General features: G+C 54.0%; 1 protein-coding gene across 2 annotated transcripts; it reads right to left on the bottom strand.

Annotated features, from left to right (window-relative positions):
• Positions 1-1,370: 1,370 nt before the first annotated feature.
• On the bottom strand, positions 1,371-4,266 carry ARHGDIA (Rho GDP dissociation inhibitor alpha). Of its 2 annotated transcripts, none has more exons than XM_038546072.1 (6): positions 3,427-3,564; positions 2,626-2,841; positions 2,417-2,500; positions 2,083-2,159; positions 1,936-1,999; positions 1,371-1,751 (listed from the first exon to the last, which is right to left on the bottom strand). In XM_038546072.1, exons 2-6 carry the CDS (start codon positions 2,813-2,815, stop codon positions 1,552-1,554), a joined length of 615 nt encoding a protein of 204 aa, XP_038402000.1. In that variant the 5' UTR covers positions 2,816-2,841; positions 3,427-3,564; the 3' UTR covers positions 1,371-1,551. The 2 variants fall into 2 exon arrangements, with proteins under 2 accessions (XP_038402000.1, XP_038401999.1); XM_038546071.1 differs by lacking the exon at positions 3,427-3,564 and adding an exon at positions 4,138-4,266 and having other exon boundaries at positions 1,381-1,751.
• Between the last annotated feature and the right edge of the window lie 15,932 nt (positions 4,267-20,198).

Here is a 20,198-nt window from a genome sequence, read left to right as displayed (position 1 = left end):
GTAAAAATCTTTTAAAAGAAAAAAAGAGGGATCCCTGGGTGGCGCAGCGGTTTAGCGCCTGCCTTTGGCCCAGGGCGCGATCCTGGAGATCCGGGATCGAATCCCACGTCGGGCTCCCGGTGCATGGAGCCTGCTTCTCCCTCTGCCTGTGTCTCTGCCTCTCTCTCTCTGTGACTATCATAAATAAATTAAAAAAAAAAAAAAAAATTAAAAAAAAAATAAAAAGAAAAAAAGAAACTGGTACGAAAGCCTTCCTTCTCCTTCAACGGCCATAGGGGCAGTGGCTACCGCCTAGGGAAGAGCCAGCACTTCCCTGTGGGTCCTTGCTGCCCCCCCACCCCCGCCCCAGAGACAAGCAGCAGACACCCTGGCTCCTTTGGGGGAGTTTATTTCCCGGTCAGAAAAGGAGAAGCAGGGTCAGGCTCCTGAACATCCTAGGCCCAGGCCTAACAAGGGAGGCAAGGGGAGGGAGGCACAGGGGAGGGCTCCGACTGTGCGGCTTGGTCCCGCAGCTGTCCTGGCTGGGTCCGGGGATGGCCTGCCGGGGATGGTGGCACCGAGCCTGGGGGCAGAGGTGGCAGGCCAGGGGGCCCAGAGGACGGCACATATGGAGGCAATAAATACTGACCGACCAGGCACACGACACCAGGCCGGCAGGCCCGGGTGGGACAAGTAAGGCTCGGCCGCTGGCTCTGTCCGACGAGGGCTGTGTGCTGGGGCCCCGGGCTCCTGCACCACCCCCTGGGACAGAGAAGGCAGAGGCGTGAGGACACCTGGCCTCCCACATGGGAATGGAGGCAACTTCAGTTTTGGCAATTTGGCTTTCCCCAAGCCCCTGGAGCCACCCCCACTGCCCTGGCCAGGGGAGGGGGCTGGCTAGGCCCTGGTGGGCAGGGGAGCAGCAGCAGCACATCCCACACACCTCCCCGGGCCACGGGGATTGCGGAGGGGGCAAGGACCGGGGGAGACCACATGCTCATGCAGACACGGGGGGGTTAGAGGTTAGTGACGGCCCCCACAGCACACGTTCCACATGTTAAGGCATCATGGTTAGACGGTTATGGACAGCGATGGATGAACTGACTGGGGACAGGTGAAAGCAGGAGGGTGGCTGGCCCCCAAAAGGCCTCGAATCATGCACCCCACCCCACCCCCACCCCGGAAGAAGAGAAAGAACAGGATTCAGGGCTACTGCGAAGGCCCACAGGGACCCGAGCACCCCCACGAGATTCCCTCGGAAAAGCCAGGGCCTCAGGTCAGGTGAGGACAGGTGGGGGAACATGAAGGGGTACGGAAGGGGAGGTGGGGGCCTGGCCTGGAGGCTCCCTCCCCCCTCCCCCCCCCAGCACAGGCAGAAGCAGCAAGGCGAGACCACCGAGGAGGCTGGGGCCTGCGGGGTGGGGCCGGGAGGGATGGGAAGGGTAGGCCAGGGAGAGCAGACCCGTCAGCACTTTGGTAAGGGGTTGGGATGGGGTGGGGGCAGTAGGGGTGGGGCGTGTCAGACAGGTCCGTCTGTCTGTCCGAAGGCCTGCCCGCCTCCCAGGCCAGGGCTCAGTCCTTCCATTCCTTTTTGATGGTAAGGTTCCACTCCCAGGACAGGTGGTCAGTCTTGTCGTCGTCTGTGAAGCGGGACTTGATGTTGTAGCTGCCGCGAGCCAACATACCCTTGGGTGCCTCCTCCATGGGGGTCAGAAACTCGTACTCCTCTGCCCGGGGCCCGTAGCTCCCCACCATGTAGTCGGTCTTGTCAACTGTGTGCAGGAGACACACTGGTCACCGGTGCTCCCGATCCCACCAGGGCTAAGGGCACACACCACCATCTTCCTCTCCCTCCTGGTCCCAGAGCCCTGGGCGGCCACCTCCACCCTGCCCCCTCCCACAGGCCACCTAAGTGGTGCCACGCCATCTCGGGGGCAGGGCCAACCCCCGACTCACTCTTGACGCCTTTCCTGTACGTGTGCTGGATGTACTTCATGCCCGACACAATCTCCCGGTTCACCTGCAGGGGGAGAACCCAGGCAGAGCTCGGTGGGGCCCTCCAGGCCCGACACCTCCCAGCTCCTCCCACAGCCTCTGCCTTACTCGGAAAGAGATCTTTATCCGGTACTCCACGCCCTCCTTCAGCACAAAGGACTGCTTCTTGAAGCTCTCCAGGTCCCCTGTGCCCAAGAAGATTGCACTAAAAGGCTCAGCTGCAGGAAGCTGCCCACCTCAGCATCTCCCATCTGCAGCGCCTGGCGCTCCTTCGGCCCCCACCCTGACCCCACCCGCCGCCCAGGTCCCTCCAAAGCCAGAGCCTGCAGACTTCCTGGTTGCGCTTCTCGCGCCCCCCACAAGGGGGCACCCGCGTTCCGAGAACTAGTTTCAGCGGAAACAGCAGGGTGGCAGGCGGGAGGACCTCAGTGATGCCACTCACCTGTCAGGTCCAGCTCCAGGGGGCCCGGGGCTGTGCTACACACCAGGGTCAGGCGGGTCACAACAACATTGGGGACGTTGGGGTCTGCGGAGGGAGAGTGGGTTGGAGTGCCTCCCCACCTCCCACTTGCTGGAGGCTGGGGGGTGGGGCTGGCGGCTGAAACCCAGAAGTGACAAGCATCCCTTTTGGTGCTGCCTCAGCCCACTTACCAGCAGACACGGCTACGCGGCCCAACAGGGCCTCCTTGTACTTGCGCAGGCTCTCGTCATCCTTGTCCAGCTCCTGGATCTCCTGGATGCTCTTCTGGGCAGGGGGCTTGTAGTTGACAGAGTGCTCATCCTCCTCGTTCTCAGCTGCGATCTGCGCGAGCTGCTCAGCTGTGGGCTCTTGCTCAGCCATGCTCACTCCTAGCTGGTCTGGGACACCTGTGGGCAGGGACAGGGCTGTGTCAGCCTGAAGGGACGCACATCTCCCTCTCCTGCCTCTCAGCAAGCCCCCCCGCTGGTGCAGGTGCGCTGTACTGAAGGGCCCTCTGCAGGTAACCCGGCCCCTTGTCTGGGCACAAGGGGATGTAAGCCTTCGGGAGGAAAGCAACTGCAGACTCAGCTTCACCCCCCAAACAGGCTCCTAAGGCCCAGAGAGGGCCACACTCCTTGCCCTGCCCACCTCGGGGACCTGCTGGAAACTGGGACAGAGCACCCAGAACCAAGTGGGGCCTGCAACCCGCTCCTTGAAAAGACCAGGCATCCCTCTCCCAAGCCTGGGGGAGAAGACAGCACTCCCAGCCCCGACAGGGAGGGGTCACCTCTGAAGTCCTGAGATTCTTCTGCAGCTGCCCAGACTCTCTCCCCAAGCGACACCTCCTCCTGGGTCTCCCTGACCAAACACACTCCCTGGGCCCGGTTCTAACAGGGAAGCAAGTCCCCACAGCGCAGCTCTGGTGACCCGGCCAGCCCGAGTCCCACAGGTGGGTCCCGGCCCCTCACCAGGAGCCCTAAGTACCCGCCAACCTCTTCTCCAACGGCCAGGGTACGTGAGCCACGATTTGGGAAGCGCGGCAGTGCCCACATGGTCTCAAGATCCTCCTCCGGGATCCTGGCCCCGGGCGGCTCGGACAGCGTGCCCCGGGACACGGAAGCCCGCTCGGGTCCTCCGGGCGGCGCGGGAGGTGGGCCGGGGCCCTGGCCCCCTAGACCTCGGCCTGCCCGTCCCCACGGACCGGCGGGCCGCCTGGGGTCGCCTGGGGCGGCCCGAGCCCCACAAAGGACCGCCGCCGGCGGGGTGGGGCCAGCCGCTGTTCCAGGCCTCCCGGCCGCTTCCTCTGGAATTCCTCTAGAAGGCTCACGCCCTGACGCCACCCAAGTGTGGCCGCGGGGGACAGGATCCTCCGAGAGCGATGGCCGCGGCCCACACTTCCTTCCGCAGCGCTCCGCAATCTGGGCGGGCGGGCGCGCCGCGCGGGGAGGGGTGCTCGGGACCACGCCGCCGTGAGGGCGCCGCGCCCGCCATCCCCGGGGAGGGGGCGCCGGCCAGTCTGCCGGCGAGCAGCGGCGCGGACGGGGGCGCCGCGGGACACGGGCGGTGGCCCCCGAGGAGGCCCGCGCCCACCCCGGCGAGCGGCGCGAACAAAGGCGCGGCACCCCCGGCCCCGCGGCGCCCGCCCTCCCGGTCCCGCCCCGCCCCGCCTCGCCCTGCCCGCCGCCGCCGCCGCCGCCGCTCACCGGAGGCTCGACCGCGCCGCTCTCGCGCTCCCTCCCGCACGGAATGACGAACGTCGCCGCCCCGCCCGCGCGCGCCCGGCCGGCCACTTCCGGGGTCACGCGACTTCCGCTCGCGCCGGGCGGACGGCGGAGGGCGGACGGCGCATGCGCGCGCACGGGCCGCCGGGAGCGCGCCGCCGCCATCTTGTGGAGCCGGCCTCCGTGGGCGCGTCCGCGGGGGCGGGGCCGGGGCCGCTCGCGGGGCGCCGGGTGCTCTCCGGTGCGGGGCGTCCCCGGGTCCCGGCGCGGCGGAGGGGGGTCCGGCCCCGAGGCGCTCCTCGCAGCCTAATCCGGAAGCTCCCGGTGCGGCCGGCCCGGTCGCTTCCGCCCGCCCTTCCCCGAGGCCGGCAGGTGTCCGAATGAGCCGCGCGCGCCGCCGAGCCCCGGCAGGTGCCGCCCCCCCCCCCCGCGCCCCGCCCTCGGCCCGGCGCTCGGCCCCGCGCGGCACCTGTGCGGAGGGAACTGAAGGCAAGCTACGAACCTGGCTACCGGTTTGGAGATATTTTTTAGTACCGGGGGAATATGTGCAGATTTTGCGTGACGTAGGAGCCGCGCGCCGGCTGTGTGTGCAGAGCCTCGGCTGTGTGTGCAGAGCCTCGTGGTGAGCGCCTCGGTGTGCTGCTCTCCCGCTTCCCCTGTGCAAGCCCGCACCCGGCCCGCCGCCCTACACGCCCAGCGGCTGGGAGAGGAAAAGGTCGGCTTGCAGATCACCCAAGTGCTTTTGAAAAACAAAACAAAAAGTAAAAAAAACCAGCTGTAGGAAAATTCAAACACATTTTATACGTGATCTATTACAGTGTAAAAACGTTCCCATGGTATTTAGCAGCTTGACACAGCAGTTCTACGGCTGAGATCAGGGAGCTGCTTGGCAGGCGGCCCTGGCTCCTGGTCTGTGAGGTCGCAGGCCAGCCGCCAGCCAGAGCCCCGGTCCCTAGGCTCTTGCAGATGCTATGAACAGGAGTCTGGTTCCTCCTGCGCTGGAGGACTCAGTGCCACCTGGCACTCCCAACCTCTCCAGAGGGCTGCCCACAGCAAGGTAGCTGACTTGTCCCAGGTGAGGCCTCAGAGGCGGACAGATGGACCATGGACAGAGGACAAGAGCCGGGAAACAGCAAGCACTGGAGGCGAAGCTGCACTGGCTCTTAGAAGCTGAATCTCAGAAGCAAGGTCCCTGGTGCTCTGCTCACACAGACCTGCCCCAGGACAGTGTAGGAGGGGCCACGGGGTGAGAAGACGGGCCGGCCAGGCCGTCGGGCCCTGTCTTGCAGGTGCCCCACCACATGCACCAAAGTCCAAAGAAGAGTACTGTGAACCCGGTGGGCTTGGCAGCTAGCTTCAGCAGTTAGCAGCCTGCGGCCTTTCTTCCACCTGTGCCCTCCCTCCTCCCCCACACACAGCAGGTTTGAAGCAAACCTCAGAGGTGACGGCGACCATAAATCTTCTAGCATGTGTTTATTTCAGAGGAAGGGGATCCCTTCTGGCCACCGCACCCTTATCCACCTGTTGCAGGATCTACCGCCGGGTAAGGAACAGCTCAGTGGACTGGCTCGGAGCAGCAACCTGCAGCTGCCTCTGCTGTTCTGTGGGCTGCTCGAGCATAGCCGGAGCTCTCCTGCCGTTGCCGTCAGGTCAGGTCCATGCTGGAGCCCCCCCCCACTCCGGGCCAGCGCTCAGCCGAGGCTGCCAGCCCCAGGCCCTTCCACACAACTCCTGTGGGGTTTTGGCAGCTGGATTCCAAGGGCAGGTGTTCTGAGAGGCCTGCTCACAAGTCTCGGTGGGAACCCACTGGTCAGTGCCAGAAACCAAACTTTGGCAGCTTTTCACTAGTCAAGCCCAAGACATGAGTCCTCCTGGGTGAAGGGCAGGACATTAGATTCCACCTCTTTCAAGGAAGAAAAGCAATCACCGTGTGGCCTCCTGATCCAACCAAATGACTCGCATTCCTCTCCTATAAACATGTGGCCTCCCAAGACCCCCAGAAGTCTCATCCCCTTTTGACTTCAGCTCAGGTGCAGGGGAGAGTGGCGCTGGGGTGCGGCTTCTCTTAATCTGAAAATTGAGGCCCAAGAACCGGAAGCCCTGCCCCACATCACCAGATAAACCATCCCATCTCCCTCCCTGACCTACACAATCTGGGAGTGTGATATAAAATGGTGTTGGTTTTGCACTAAGTTTTGGGTAATTTCTTATAAAGCAACTGACACTGGAACACCAACCAGGAAAAAGAACAACAGTCCTAAACATCATTAAAGATCCAAACGGGGACGCCCGGGTGGCTCAGGGGTTGAGTGCCTGCCTTTGACTCCGGGCGTGATCCTGGGGTCCTGAGATTGAGACCCGCATCAGGCTCCCCATGGGGAGCCTGCTTCTCCCCATGAATAAGTAAATACATCTTTTTTAAAAAGATCCAAACAGGGGATCCCTGGGTGGCTTAGCGGTTTGGCACCTGCCTTTGGCCCAGGGCGCGATCCTGGAGTCCCGGGATCGAGTCCTGCGTCGGGCTCCCAGCAGGAAGCCTGCTTCTCCCTCCTCCTGTGTCTCTGCCTCTCTCTCTCTCTCTCTCTCTCTCTATCATGAATAAATAAATCTTTTTAAAAAATAAAAAGATCCATACATTATTTTCCTTGATCACATTGTGAGTTCTTTGATTTTTGTTTGAATCAGAATCAAATTAAATTTCATGCATGGCAGTTAGTTGTACACTGGTGTCTTCATGGATAGGATCATCCTCCTTGCTCCATGTAATGTCCTGTTGAAGGACCCTGGGGTCCTGCAGAGTCCCCATGGCTGAGAACCTGGAGGCAACCCCCCAGCCCAGCACTGAGCCGCTCCTGTCCTCCATCCTTTCCGTGGGGTGGAGGGCAGACCTGTGGAAACCAGGTTTTGGATGTGATGTGGTGCTTCCTTTAGTTTTTGTACCATCACAAGGGAGCAGTGACACTATTTTGAAAAAAATTTTTTAAGTTTTATTTATGATAGACACAGAGAGAGGCAGAGACACAGACAGAGGGAGAAGCAGGCTCCATGCCAGGAGCCTGACGCGGGACTTGATCCCGGGACTCCAGGATCGCACCCTGGGCCAAAGGCAGGTGCCAAACCGCTGAGCCACCCAGGGAACTTTTGTTAAATTAGCAAAGAACCTAAGATGTGAGCACGCGGGATAACAGCACGGCCGCACCTGATGCAGGGGGGCTGGGGGGCTGGGGGCAGCTGTGGACCTACCTACACCTTACACCTCAGCAGTGCTCAGGTGGTGGGTCTCAGCAAGGGCAAGGTGAAAAACTTACCCTGAGGAGATCACCGTGGGTGTGAGCAGAGGTTTGGATACAAGGTTCACTGCAGCATTTTTTCAGCATCAAACCTTTTCATCCCAGGGTTCTGAAAAGCATGGAACAGATCACTGCGTGGCTCTGCGCTCTCCTGCGGTGGCAGGATATCTACGCGGTATTTAATAAATGCTGATGCAGGAGCCCGGAGCGGGGGGGTGGCGGGGGGTGTTGCGGGGGGCTCAGCAGTTGAGGACCTGCTTTCACCTCAGGCCCCTTCAGCTCAGGGCGTGACCCTGGGGTCCCGGAATCGAGTCCCGCATCCCACTCCCCGCAGGGAGCCTGCTTCTCCCTCTGCCTGGGTCTCTGCCTCACTTTGTGTCTCTCAGGAATAAATACATAAAATCTTAAATAAATAAATACAAATGCTGATACACATTACTTTAAAAACCCTGTGAATTAAAGCTTTTCAATGTGATTCAAATAAAAAGAGTTAATAACATAGACCATTTTTTTACAGGTATATTTACAAAATCCATCCACCAAAAGTTTATAATTCAATTATTTTTTAGTAAATCTGTAGAGTTGCATAAACATCACTCCAAACTTTACCTCAAGCTATTTGCCATTGATGCCTCTTCCTACCACCCCATTTCTCCCAGACCCTGGCAACCACTGTCCTGCTTTTTGGGCCTTTTTTTGCCTTTCCTGATCATTTCACATAAGTGGAATCATACAATAAACAGTCTTATGGTGTCTTGTGACTAATGTTTCTCAAGTCCATCTATGGCATGAAATGTGTGTGCTATCCTGTTGGTTAAGTAACTACAGCACGTTTTTTTTTATTCATTTGTTCATTGATGGCCTTTTGGTTTCCTTTTTGTCCATTGTGAACATTTGCATTTTTCTTTGTGTGAACCTATGTTCTTTTATCTCCAGTAGATTCCCAAGAGTGGGATTCCCCATGTTTTCCAAGGAGGATGTTCCCATTTTACAGTCCTGCCAGCAATAAAAGAAGGTTCCAGTGGGGCACACCCTAGACAATACTTGGCACTGTCTGTCTTTTTGATTAAAGCCCAGTGTGACTGGGATCCCTGGGTGGCGCAGCGGTTTGGCGCCTGCCTTTGGCCCAGGGCGCGATCCTGGAGACCCGGGATCGAATCCCACATCGGGCTCTCGGTGCATGGAGCCTGCTTCTCCCTCTGCCTGTGTCTCTGCCTCTCTCTCTCTCTCTCTGTGTGACTATCATAAATAAATAAAAATTAAAAAAAAATTTTTTTAAAAATAAAAAAAAAAGCCCAGTGTGACATGATGTCTCATTGTGGGTTTGATTTGCATCTCCCTGAAGACGTCTCTTCCTTGGTAAAACATCTACTCAAGTCTGTTGTCCATTTCTTTAAAAAGATTTATTTATTTATTTATGGTAGAGAGAGAGGCAGAGACAGGCAGAGAGAGAAGCAGGCTCCATGCTGGGAGCCCGGCGCGGGACTCGATCCCGGGACTCCAGGATCACTCCCTGGGCCAAAGGCAGGCTCTAAACCGCTGAGCCATCCAGGGATCCCCTCTGTTGTCCATTTTTATTTTATTTTATTTTATTTTTATTATTTTTTTTAATTTTCTTTATTTATTCATGAGAGACACAGAGAGAGAGAGAGGCAGAGACACAGGCAGAGGGAGAAGCAGGCTCCACTCAAGGAGCCCGACGTGGGACTTGATCCTGGGTCTCCAGGATCACACCCTGGGCCGAAGGCAGGGGCCAAACCACTGAACCACCGGGCTGCCCTTTTGTCCATTTTTAAATTGGGTCGCCTTACTCAGTTGTAATAGTACTTATATGTTCTGGATATCATTTATCAGGTGTATGATTTGGAAGTATAAAGATTTTAAGTAATCTTTACACCCAACATGGAGCTTGAACTCACAATCCTGAGACCAAGAGTCACATGCTCCACCTACTGAGCCAGCCAGGCACCCCAGGTCACCATAAATTTAAGAGTTTATTTCTGAAATCTCTCTCCCTTTTTTTTTTTTAAAGATTTTATTTATTTATTCATGATGGACACAGAGAGAAAGAGAGAGGCCGAGACACAGGCAGAGGGAGAAGCAGGCTCCATGCAGGGAGCCTGATGTGGGACTCGATCCCGGGTCTCTAGGATCACACCCCAGGCCGAAGGTGGCGCTAAACTGCTGGCCACCGGGGCTCCCTATTTCTGAAATCTCAATTCTGTTTCCCAACCTATATGCCCATTCTTTTTTTTTAAGATTTTATTTATTTATTCAAGAAGGAATGGAGAGAGAGGCAGAGACACAGGCAGAGGGGAGAAGAAGGCTCTATGCAGGGAGCCCGACGTGGGACTCCATCCTGGGTCTCCAGGATCACGCCCTGGGCCGAAGGCAGCACTGAACCGCTGAGCCACCCAGGGATTACCGCCCATATGCCCATTTTTAACACCCCAATCCCTTGGTTACTGTAGCTTTGTAGTCACTTTTGATAATAGATAGTTTAAGTTCTCCAAGTTTGTTATATTTTTCAAAATTGCTTTGCCTATACTAGGTCCTTTGAATTTCCATATAAATTTTAAGATCTGGGACAGCCCGGATGGCTCAGCAGTTTAGTGCTGGCTTCAGTCCAGGGCGTGATCCTGGAGTCCCGGGATCGAGTCCCATGTCGGGCTCCCTGCATGGAGCCTGCTTCTCCCGCTACCTGTGTCTCTGCCTCCTTCTCTCTCTCTCTCTCTCTCTCTCTCTCTCTCTCTCTGTGTTTCTCATGAACAAATAAATAAAATCTTAAAAAAAATAAGTAAAAAAAAAAAAAAAAGTAACTTCTCCCCCCAACATGGGGCTCAAACTCACAACCCCAAGATCAAGAGTTGAACAGTCCACGACTTCGCCCGGTACCTGATTTTTGTATATCAGTCTTATATCCTGCAACCTTGCTGAACTTATTCACTAGTTCTTAAATTTTGCATGATTCCTTAACATTTTCTACCGTAGGATTATGTCATCCATGTGAAATTCCCTGGTGGGCTCCTGGCTGGCTCAGTAGTTGTTGGAGCATGGGACTCGATCTCAGGATTGTGAGTTTGAGTTTCATGTTGGGTGTAGAGATTACTTAAAAATATGGGGATCCCTGGGTGGCTCAGTGGTTTGGCGCCTGCCTTTGGCCCGGGGTGTGATCCTGGAGTCTCGGGATCAAGTCCTGCATCAGGCTCCCTGCATGGAGCCTGCCTGCTTCTCTCTCTGCCTCTGTGTGTGTGTCTCATGAATAAATAAATAAGATCTTTAAAAAACAGAGATTACTTAAAAATGAAATCTTCGAGAGAGAGGGAAAGAGAGAAACTGTGGTTTTACCTTTCCAAGATAGGATTGTGTTAATTTTCCTGAAAAATATATCTTTGACTACTTAATGTTCTAAAATGATGGCATCAGGGATCCCTGGGTGGCGCAGCGGTTTAGCACCTGCCTTTGGCCCAGGGCGCGATCCTGGAGACCCGGGATCGAATCCCAAGTCGGGCTCCCGGTGCATGGAGCCTGCTTCTCCCTCTGCTTCTGCCTCTGCCTGTGTCTCTGCCTCTCTCTCTCTGTGTGACTATCATAAATAAATGAAAAAAAAATTAAAAAAAATAAAATGATGGCATCATATTATTTAACTTGCTTTTCTTGCATTACTAAAAGGGCATTTCTTGCATTACATTTTTTTAAAACTTTTTAAAAAATATTTATTTATTCATAGAGACACAGAGAGAGAGAGAGAGAGAGAGAGAGAGATAGGCAGAGACACAGGCAGAGGGAGAAGCAGGCTCCATGCAGGGAGCCCGACATGGGACTCGATGCAGGGAACCCGACATGGGACTCGATCCAGGGTCTTCAGGATCAAGCCCTGGGCTGTAGGCAGCGCTAAACTGCTGCGCCACTGGGGCTGCCCTTAAAACATTTTTTTAATTAAATTTTTAAAAGACTTTGTTTATTCATGAGAGACACACAGAGAGAGGCAGAGACACAGAGAAGTGGGCTCCCTGCAGGGAGACCGATGTGGGACTTGATCCCAGGACCCTGCGATCAGGACCCGAGTTGAGGTCACATCCCAAATATTTTATTTGTAAATAATCTCTATACCCAACACGAGATTCAAACTTACAACCCTGAGATCAAGAATCACATGCTCCACTAACTGAGCGAGCCAGGTGTCCCTAAAAGGGCATGTTTTCTTCTTTCTCTGTCTCTCTCTTTCTTCCTTCCTTCCTCCCTCCCTCCTTTTTTTTTTTTTTTAATTTTTTAAATTTATTTATGATAGTCACAGAGAGAGAGAGAGAGAAGAGAGAGGCAGAGACACAGGCAGGGGGAGAAGCAGGCTCCATGCACTGGGAGCCCAACGTGGGATTCGATCCAGGGTCTCCAGGATCACGCCCCAGGCCAAAGGTAGGCGCCAAACCGCTGCGCCACCCAGGGATCCCTTTTCTTTCTCTTTTCTTTTCTTTTCTTTTCTCTTCTTTTCTCTTCTTTTTTCTTTCTTTCTTCTTTTTTAATGAACTTCCTGTTCACATCCTTGTCTGTTTCCCAATGTTTGGTTTGTCTTAAATTATTGGTATTTTTTTTATTTAAGTTTTTAAAATTTAATTAATTAAATTAAATTTAATTTGAAATTCCCTGCCTTAAATTTTTAATTTTTTTGAGTCTGCTTTTTCCATTTCAACTGCAAAAAAATAGGGATTCTAAAAAAAAAAAAAAAACGGGGGGGGATTCTTATTTTCAACATAACAATATCATTAACAAAACACTACCATTAACATACCTACCAAAGTCAACAGTACTTTCTTAGGATCATCAAATATGAAATATTTATTTTTTGTGTCCAAAACTGTTGTTCAAGCTGGTGTATCTACATCAAGATCCAGATGGAGTCAACACTACGCACTTGGACAATGCACTATGCACTTGCACTAAGATTTTTTTTTCTCAAGCAAACCGTCTGAAACCAGCTGGGTGCCCCACAATTCAGTCAAATTCTGGTGCTACCTGGTGCAGGTTGAGGGCTCAATCCCACAAGGCTGCCCCTGACTCAGACCCCGGCCACAGGTCAGGTGCCCAGGCTGCCCAGGCTTTTGCCGGCCGACTGCACATAAAAGGGCTCCCGTGACCACGCGTCAGGTTCCATACCTTGCTAAAACAAGTCACAGAAGTCAGGAAAATGCTTTACTTACAATCACTGGTTTATTTTAATTTTATTTATTTTTTTTGCCATTTTCTAGAAAAATTTATTGCACTTAATGAACAGATGTTAAAGGAGCTCTGGGGTGGGGCTTTGCCACGAAAACCAGGGGCTCTTTGCCCTTTGTGTTACCGGGAGCAGAGCTCCCAGGGTCACAGACGGAGCGCTGCCCGGCACAAACGGGCCCTCCTCTGCTGGTTCCCAAGCCTGCCACCCCGCCTCCGGCTAATCACTGGTTTATTATAAAGGAAGAGCCAGATGCGAGAGATGTCTAGGACGAGGTATGGGCTGGGGGGTGTCACTTCTGTGCAGGTGCACTGCCCTCCTGGCACCTCCGAGGGTCCACCAACCCAGGAGCTGAACCCCATCATTTAGGAGTCTCTTTTTTTTTTTTTTTTTTTTTTTATGATAGTCACACAGAGAGAGAGAAAGAGGCAGAGACACAGGCAGAGGGAGAAGCAGGCTCCATGCACCGGGAGCCCGACATGGGATTCGATCCCGGGGTCTCCAGGATCGCGCCCTGGGCCAAAGGCAGGCGCCAAACCGCTGCGCCACCCAGGGATCCCCATTTAGGAGTCTTTATGGAGGTGTCATTAAAAGGCACGATTGATGAAATCATCAGTCATTGATGATTAACTGGGCTCCCCTCTCCAGAGGGTGGGGTATGGTGGCACTGAAAGTCCCAACCCTCTAAGCACATCTTGGTCTTTCCGGTGACCGGCCCCCACCGTGGAACTATCCAGGGGCCCCCAAGAGTCATCTCATCAACACAGACCCTGGTGTACTTAAAAGGAGCTGGTTATGAACAAGACCATTCGGATTGCTCAGGAAACTCCAGGGGATTTAGGAGCCCTGTGCCAGGAGCTGGGGACAAAGATCAAATATATATTTATTGTACCACACTCACTTCCGTCTCCTTTTCTGTCCTTGTGGTGCTTAGGTGTGCAGGAAACCAGGACACTGGGGTTGAGAATTTCGCGTGGGTGCTTCTGGATCTGCCTGATGGGATCCTCCAGGTGAGCTGTGGCATGCTCATCTGCTCCTCTGGGGTCTCAGGCTGGGTGAGCCCCATCGGGTTTCCACTGCTTCACCTCAGGGGACACTCTGTTTGTCCCACCTGTGGTGAGGTGCACTAGGCTCTGGGACGTCAGGCTGGTCCACCTGTCATCAACTGCCACATCGACCTTTCATCCGACGGTTTCAGCAGCCTCTCGGGATTGTTCTCAGCCTGTATTGTTTCATTAGGCATGTGCAAATGGCCATTTTCTAATACTTCTGCATTACTTAGCTGGAATTTTTTTTTTTTAAGATCTTATTGAGTTATTTGAGAGAGAGAGAAAGAGAAAGACAGAGAGCATGAGCAGAGGTGAGGGGAGAAGGAGAAACAGGCCCCCTGCTGACCAGGGAGCCCGACATGGGGCTCGATCCCAGGACTCTGAGATCATGACCAGAACTGAAGGCAGACACTTCACTAGCTGAGCCACCCAGGCCCCCTCGTAGCTGGAATTCTTTTTAAAAACCTGGAGTCAAAAAAATAAAAAAAATAAAAAAAATAAAAAAAATAACAAAAAATAAATAAATAAAAACCTGGAGTCGGGCAGCCCCGGTGGCGCAGCGGTTTAGTGTCGCCTGCAGCCAAGGGTATGATCCTGGAGACCCAGGATGGAGTCCCACATCGGCTCCCTCTGCCTGTCTGTGTCTCTGCCTCTCTCTCTCTCTGAATAAATAAATAAATATTTAAAAAAAAAACCTGGGGTCATCGTCTATGTAATCTCTTCAAAATACAATTTGTGTAGAAAAAAAGATTAAGGGCAACCCCAGTAGCTCAGCGGTTTAGCGCCGCTTTCACCCGGAGTGTGATCCTGGAGACCTGGGATGGAGTCCCACATCGAGCTCCTTGCATGCAGCCTGCTTCTCTCTCTGCCTCTCTCTCTCTGTCTCTCATGAATAAATAAATAAATTTAAAAAAAGAAAAAAAGATTGTTTGACTTTTTTTCCTTTTATTTGCCAATTTTTAGAATGAATTAGCACCCAAGGGTCTCCAATGATGAACATTAATTTTTTTTCTTTCGTAATTAAGGGACACCCGGGTGGCTCAGTTGGTTGAGCATCTGACTTTTTTTTTTTTTTTTTTTTGAGCATCTGACTCTTGATTTCAGCTCAGGTCATGGTCTCAGGGTCCTAGGGTTGAGCCCTGCATTAGTTCTGCGCTCTGCATGGAGACTGCTTGAGATTCCCTGTCTCCCTCTGCCTGTCCCTCTGCTCATTCTCTATCTAAAATAAATAAACATTTTTTAAAAAGATATCATTATGAACACCTGGATGTTTATATATATGATAAGAACAATAAAAAAAAGAAATGTTACATCTACAAAATCATTAATGGTAATTCGAATGGCTTTAGGATGGATTTGTACACTAAGAAAATGGCATGCTCCCATTAATTAACATGCTGAAACATTTTATAGTTTCTTTTTACAACTTGCATAGATTACAAACAATTGGCTCTGGCCTAGTTTAGGGTAAATGATCACAGACAAGGTGATATGTTTTAAATTAATGAGCTCATCTCCTGGTACCCTGATGGTTTTATTTTTGCATTAAAATTTCTCTCTGCGGGCAGCCTGGTGGCTCAGCAGTTTAGCGCTGCCTTCAGCCCAGGGCCTGATCCTGGGGACCAGGGATTGAGTCCCATGTCAGGCTCCCTGCATGGAGCCTGCTTCTCCCTCTGCCTGTGTCTCTGCCTCTCTCTCTCTCTCTCTGTGTGTTTCTCATGAGTAAATAAATAAAATCTTAAAAAAAAAATCCCTCACTGCAGGAATGCCTGGTGGCTCAGCAGTTGAGCACCTGTCTTCAGCCCAGGGCAGGATCCTGGGGTCCCAGGATCGAGTCCCACATCGGGCTCCTTGCATGGAGCCTGCTTCTCTCTGCCTATGTCTCTGCCTCTCTCTCTGTGTGTCTCTCATGAATAAATACATTTAAAAAATAAAATAAAATCTTTTTTTAAAAAATATTTAATTTATTTATTTATGATAGAGAGAGAGAGAGAGAGAGGCAGAGACACAGGCAGAGGGAGAAGCAGGCTCCATGCAGGGAGCCCGATGTGGGACTCGATCCTAGGACTCCAGGATCGTGCCCTGGGCCAAAGGCAGGCGTGAAACCGCTGAGCCACCCAGGGATCCCCCTGCCTTTTTTTTTTTTTAATAAAATCTTTCACTGCAGACAGGACGCCTGGGTGGCGCTCAGTCGGTTGAATATCTGCCTTTGGCTCAGGTCATGATCCCAGGGTCCTGAGATCGAGTACTGCATCAGGCTCCCTCCTCAGCAGAGTCTTCTTCTGTCTCTCCCTCTGCTGCCCACCCTGCTTGTGCTCTCTCTCTCCCAAATAAATAAATAAAATCTTTTTAAAAATCTTTATTTTTTAAATAAAAAATAGGTGCCCTGAAACAGGTGCTCACTTAACCTCATAACGTCTCCCTGAAGATAATTGTGGGTCACAGAGTGGAGAGCAAGCAGTGAGTCTGCAATAGAGAAGCTGGGCAGCAAACACCTGAACCTGGTGACCAGGGCCACCTCAGCACTACCAAGACAGACAGACTGCCATCCTTGCCCCGCGGGATGTGCTGGGATGGGAGCAGCCCACCTGCGCTGTTCTTTTTTTTTTTTTTTTTTTTTTTTCCACCTGCGCTGTTCTTACCAGGAATCCGTCACCCTGGTCTAATCATGAAGAAAGGAGACAGTCCCCGGTGGGACCAACCATCAGAAGCACACAGGTCATGAAAGATAAGGCAAGGCTGAGGCACCACCAGTTTAAGATGCTCACGGATGTCTTGCGGTCAGCGGACCGGGCAGCCCCTTCCCTGTGGACCAGGAACAGCATGTACAACACAGGCTGTAGGGACAGTTGGCTGGGGTCCCCGGGGGGCTCAGCGCTTGAGCGTCTGCCTTTGGCCCAGGGCATGACCCCAGGGTCTCGGGATCAAGTCCCCCATCGGGCTCCCTGCAGGGGGCCTGCTTCTCCCTGTCCCTGGGTCTCTGCCTCTCTCTGGGTCTCACGAATAAATAAAACCTTAAAAAAAATAAAGGACAGTTGGCTAAATGGAATCCGGCCTGTAGTTCAGAGGGTGGCACCCTTAGCCACCACTGTTGGCGTCTGATTATGGAAAACAGTGTCCTAGTGTTTCGTTTTGTTTTTCAGAAGGAGTGGGGGAGGGGCCGAGGAGAGAGCCTGGGGCCGCCCCTGTGCCCCCTGTGCGCCGCTGTAGAGCCTGCCGCGGGGTGGATCTCACACCTGAGAGCAGGACCAGAGCCGAAATCAAGCGTTGGATGCTTAAATGACCAAACCTCCCAGGTGCCCCCGGAATATCCTTGTTTTTAAAGAAATACACACAGAAGGGCCCCTGGGTGCCTCAGTCGGTGAAGGGCCTGCCCTCAGCTCGAGTCCTGCTGTCGGGGTCCCGGCATGGGGCCCGCGCGGGGGTGCCCTGCTCCTCCCTCTCCCTCTGCCGCTCCCCTGCTAGTGCTCTCTCGCTCTGTCAAATAAATGAATCTTAAATTAAAAAAAAAAAGGAAAAACACAGAAGGGTTGGGGTACGCGGCATCATGCTGCACTCGTCTCAGTTCAGATTAAACAAGTGGACGCCACGTCTGGGGAGACGCCCTGCACTACGGTCACTTCCCTGTAAATCTGAGTATGGAAATGACAGAGGAACACTCAATGGGACTCCCGGGGACACAGGTAGGAGGACAGAAGGGGACCGAGAGGGAGGATAATGCCGGAGGGACCTGTGGCTGTATCGCCTCAGGAGTCTTACCATGTTCGAGAGAGGATTCCAGAAGATTTTCACAAAACAGGGCAACCCGAAGAAGAGAGGTCAGGTGTGATCCTTATCTTTGTGAAACTGCAGTAAGGACACTCCTCCCACTTGACAAGGTCAACCTTGTAGGAGTCCACTATGCTGAGCAGGAGGCATGCTGGTTGCGGCACCCCCAGCTCGCTTCGGGGGGTCCTTGGAGTCACCCGGGGGGCACACCTTACCTCTGAGGGCTGTTATTCCATCCAGATGTTTTTTCTTTTTTAAGATTTTATTTATTCATGAGAGACACAGAGAGAGGCAGAGACACAGGCACGGAGAAGCAGGCTCCCTGCGGGGAGCCTGACACAGCACTTGATCCCAGGACCCTGGTCTCACGCCCTGGGCTGAAGGCAGGCACTAAACTGCTGAACCACCTGGAGATCCCCCATCCAGATGTTTTTTTTTACTTTAAAAAAAAAGATTTTAGTTATGTATTCATGAGAGAGAGAAGCAGGGACACAGGCAGAGGGAGAAGCAGGCCCCTGCGGGGAGCCTGATGCAAGACTTGATCCCAGGACCCCGGGGTCATGACCCAAGATGAAGGCAGACACTTCACTGACTGAGCCATCCTGGTGCCCCATTTGTTTGTGTTTTAAGTGATCTCTACCCCCAATGTGACGCTTGAATGCATGACCCCAAGATCAAGAGTCGCAGGCTCTGCCCAGCGATCTGGCCAGGACGCCCCTGACATCCTGTACCCCACCCCCCAGCTCTGAGGGCAGAGGGTTGTTTCACTCCCCCTACTTCCCCAGCGTGTGACGATGGGGCCTGGTACCTGGCAGGCACGCACACATTTGCTGGATGAATAAATCAATTTTGTTTTCTTTAAACTCAAAAATAGCTCACTTAGCTCGCTTCCCCAGGTGCCTGGGAGGATAACGGGACCTGTGTGGGCCACCCGGCCTGTGGGAGACACAGGCCCTCAGGGTACAGGTGGAGCTCCTGTGGCCGGGACAAGACACACGCCCGCAGTCTCGTCCCCACACTTACTTTTTTCCCATCGTAGATATTAGAGTGGATTACAATTTCTCATTTCTGTTTCCCGTGTTAGACTCTCAGCTCCCTGACGGCAAGAACAAGTGTCCTCACTCCAGGGACTTGCACAGAGTAGGCTAGAGGGCCCTGAAGGATGTCCGAGAAGGGCAGCCATCGCTCACCAACAAGCACAGAGAGTGGTTGTTTCTTTCTTTCTTTTTTTTTTTTTTTTTTTTTTTTAAAGATTTTTATTTACTCCTGAGACAGAGAGAGGCAGAGACACAGGCAGCAGGAGAAGCAGGCTCCGAGCCGGGAGCTGGATGCGGGACTCAATCCCAGGACCCCAGGGTCACACCCTCAGCTGAAGACAGGCACTCAGCTGCGGAGCCCCCCAGGGGTCCTGAGTGCTGTTGTTTCTTCTTCCAGATTGATCTGTAACCACATGCATCATTGCTCAACTAAGCAAAAACCAAGAACCCACTCCAGAGCTGACTGGCTTCCCTCCATCAGCCCCACCTGATTACCTGTCGGCCAAAGGCCCAGGGGCTCCAATCCCTGCGGGAAGCGGGACTCGGACAGGCCAGCCGGGTCACGTACCCGCTTCTGGACCCTCCACGGAGCTGCCACGCGGACCGCCGGCTGGGAAGAGGGTCGGACGGGTTGCATCCGGGCTAAGGAGGTGGCCCAATGCGCTGGGCAGCTGTGGGGCACGGCCTTCTGCCGGAGCCAAGACCGCCCGGCGTCACTTCGGCCTTCGCCCTCCGGCCGACACTGGGGGAAGATCAGGCCGCAGCAGGGCCGCCGGGCGCCGTCCCTTCGGTTTGCCTCGGATCATGGATGCCGTCTGCACACCCAGCACCCTGCTTTGCTCTCAGGAGCGTCTCGGCGTAGACGGGGACTCGGTCCTCCACTCTTGAAGTAAAACGGGGCTTCCTGTCTCACAAATAAGGAGCTGAGGTTCACAGCGATTAAGGCTGCTCTTGGCTCCCACGGGGTCTGCGTGTCATCCGGCTCCGTCCGCCCCATCGCGACATCTCAGGGTCTTATCAGTCATCCCCTCACGCCTCGGGGTGTCCCCAGCTCCCATGATGTTACCTCCAGTTTCTCCTGCCACCTCCAACCCTCTCCTGGGCCACACCGTCTGCCGCTTTGCTAATGTCCACGTGTCAACAGCTGCTACCTAGCTCAAAGGGCCACGGGCGCCCGCCTGCAGATGACTGTCCAGGTCTGCTGACTGCCTGCCTCCTGGATCCCAAACGGAGCCTGGCCCCTTCCCTTCACCTGCTTTCTCGTAGGCTTTTTTTTTTTTTTTTTAATTTTTTATTTATTTATGATAGTCACACATACAGAGAGAGAAGCAGAGACATAGGCAGAGGGAGAAGCAGGCTCCATGCACCGGGAGCCCGACGTGGGATTCGATCCCGGGTCTCCAGGATCACGCCCTGGGCCAAAGGCAGGTGCTAAACCACTGCGCCACCCAGGGATCCCTCGTAGCGTGGCAACCCAGCCACCGCTCCAACGCCTCTGAGCCACCCCCCCCCACCCAGCACCCCTAGTTCCAGCACTCGCGGCCCAGAGGCCTGCGGTCGTCCTCCCCCTCCAGCTCGTCTGCAACGGTGGTCCGCCGCCCCTCCTGCCGCAGCAGCCAAGGCCGGGCACACACCAGCCCCTTCCCGTGACCCGGGCTCCTCCAGGGCTGAGCCAGGCGGCTGCTGG

This window comes from Canis lupus, chromosome 9 (genome assembly GCF_011100685.1).
Source record: "Canis lupus familiaris isolate Mischka breed German Shepherd chromosome 9, alternate assembly UU_Cfam_GSD_1.0, whole genome shotgun sequence".
Classification (NCBI taxonomy): Eukaryota; Metazoa; Chordata; class Mammalia; order Carnivora; family Canidae; genus Canis; species Canis lupus.
Note: the sequence above shows the minus strand (reverse complement) of the source record. Positions and strands in the feature narration are given on the sequence as shown.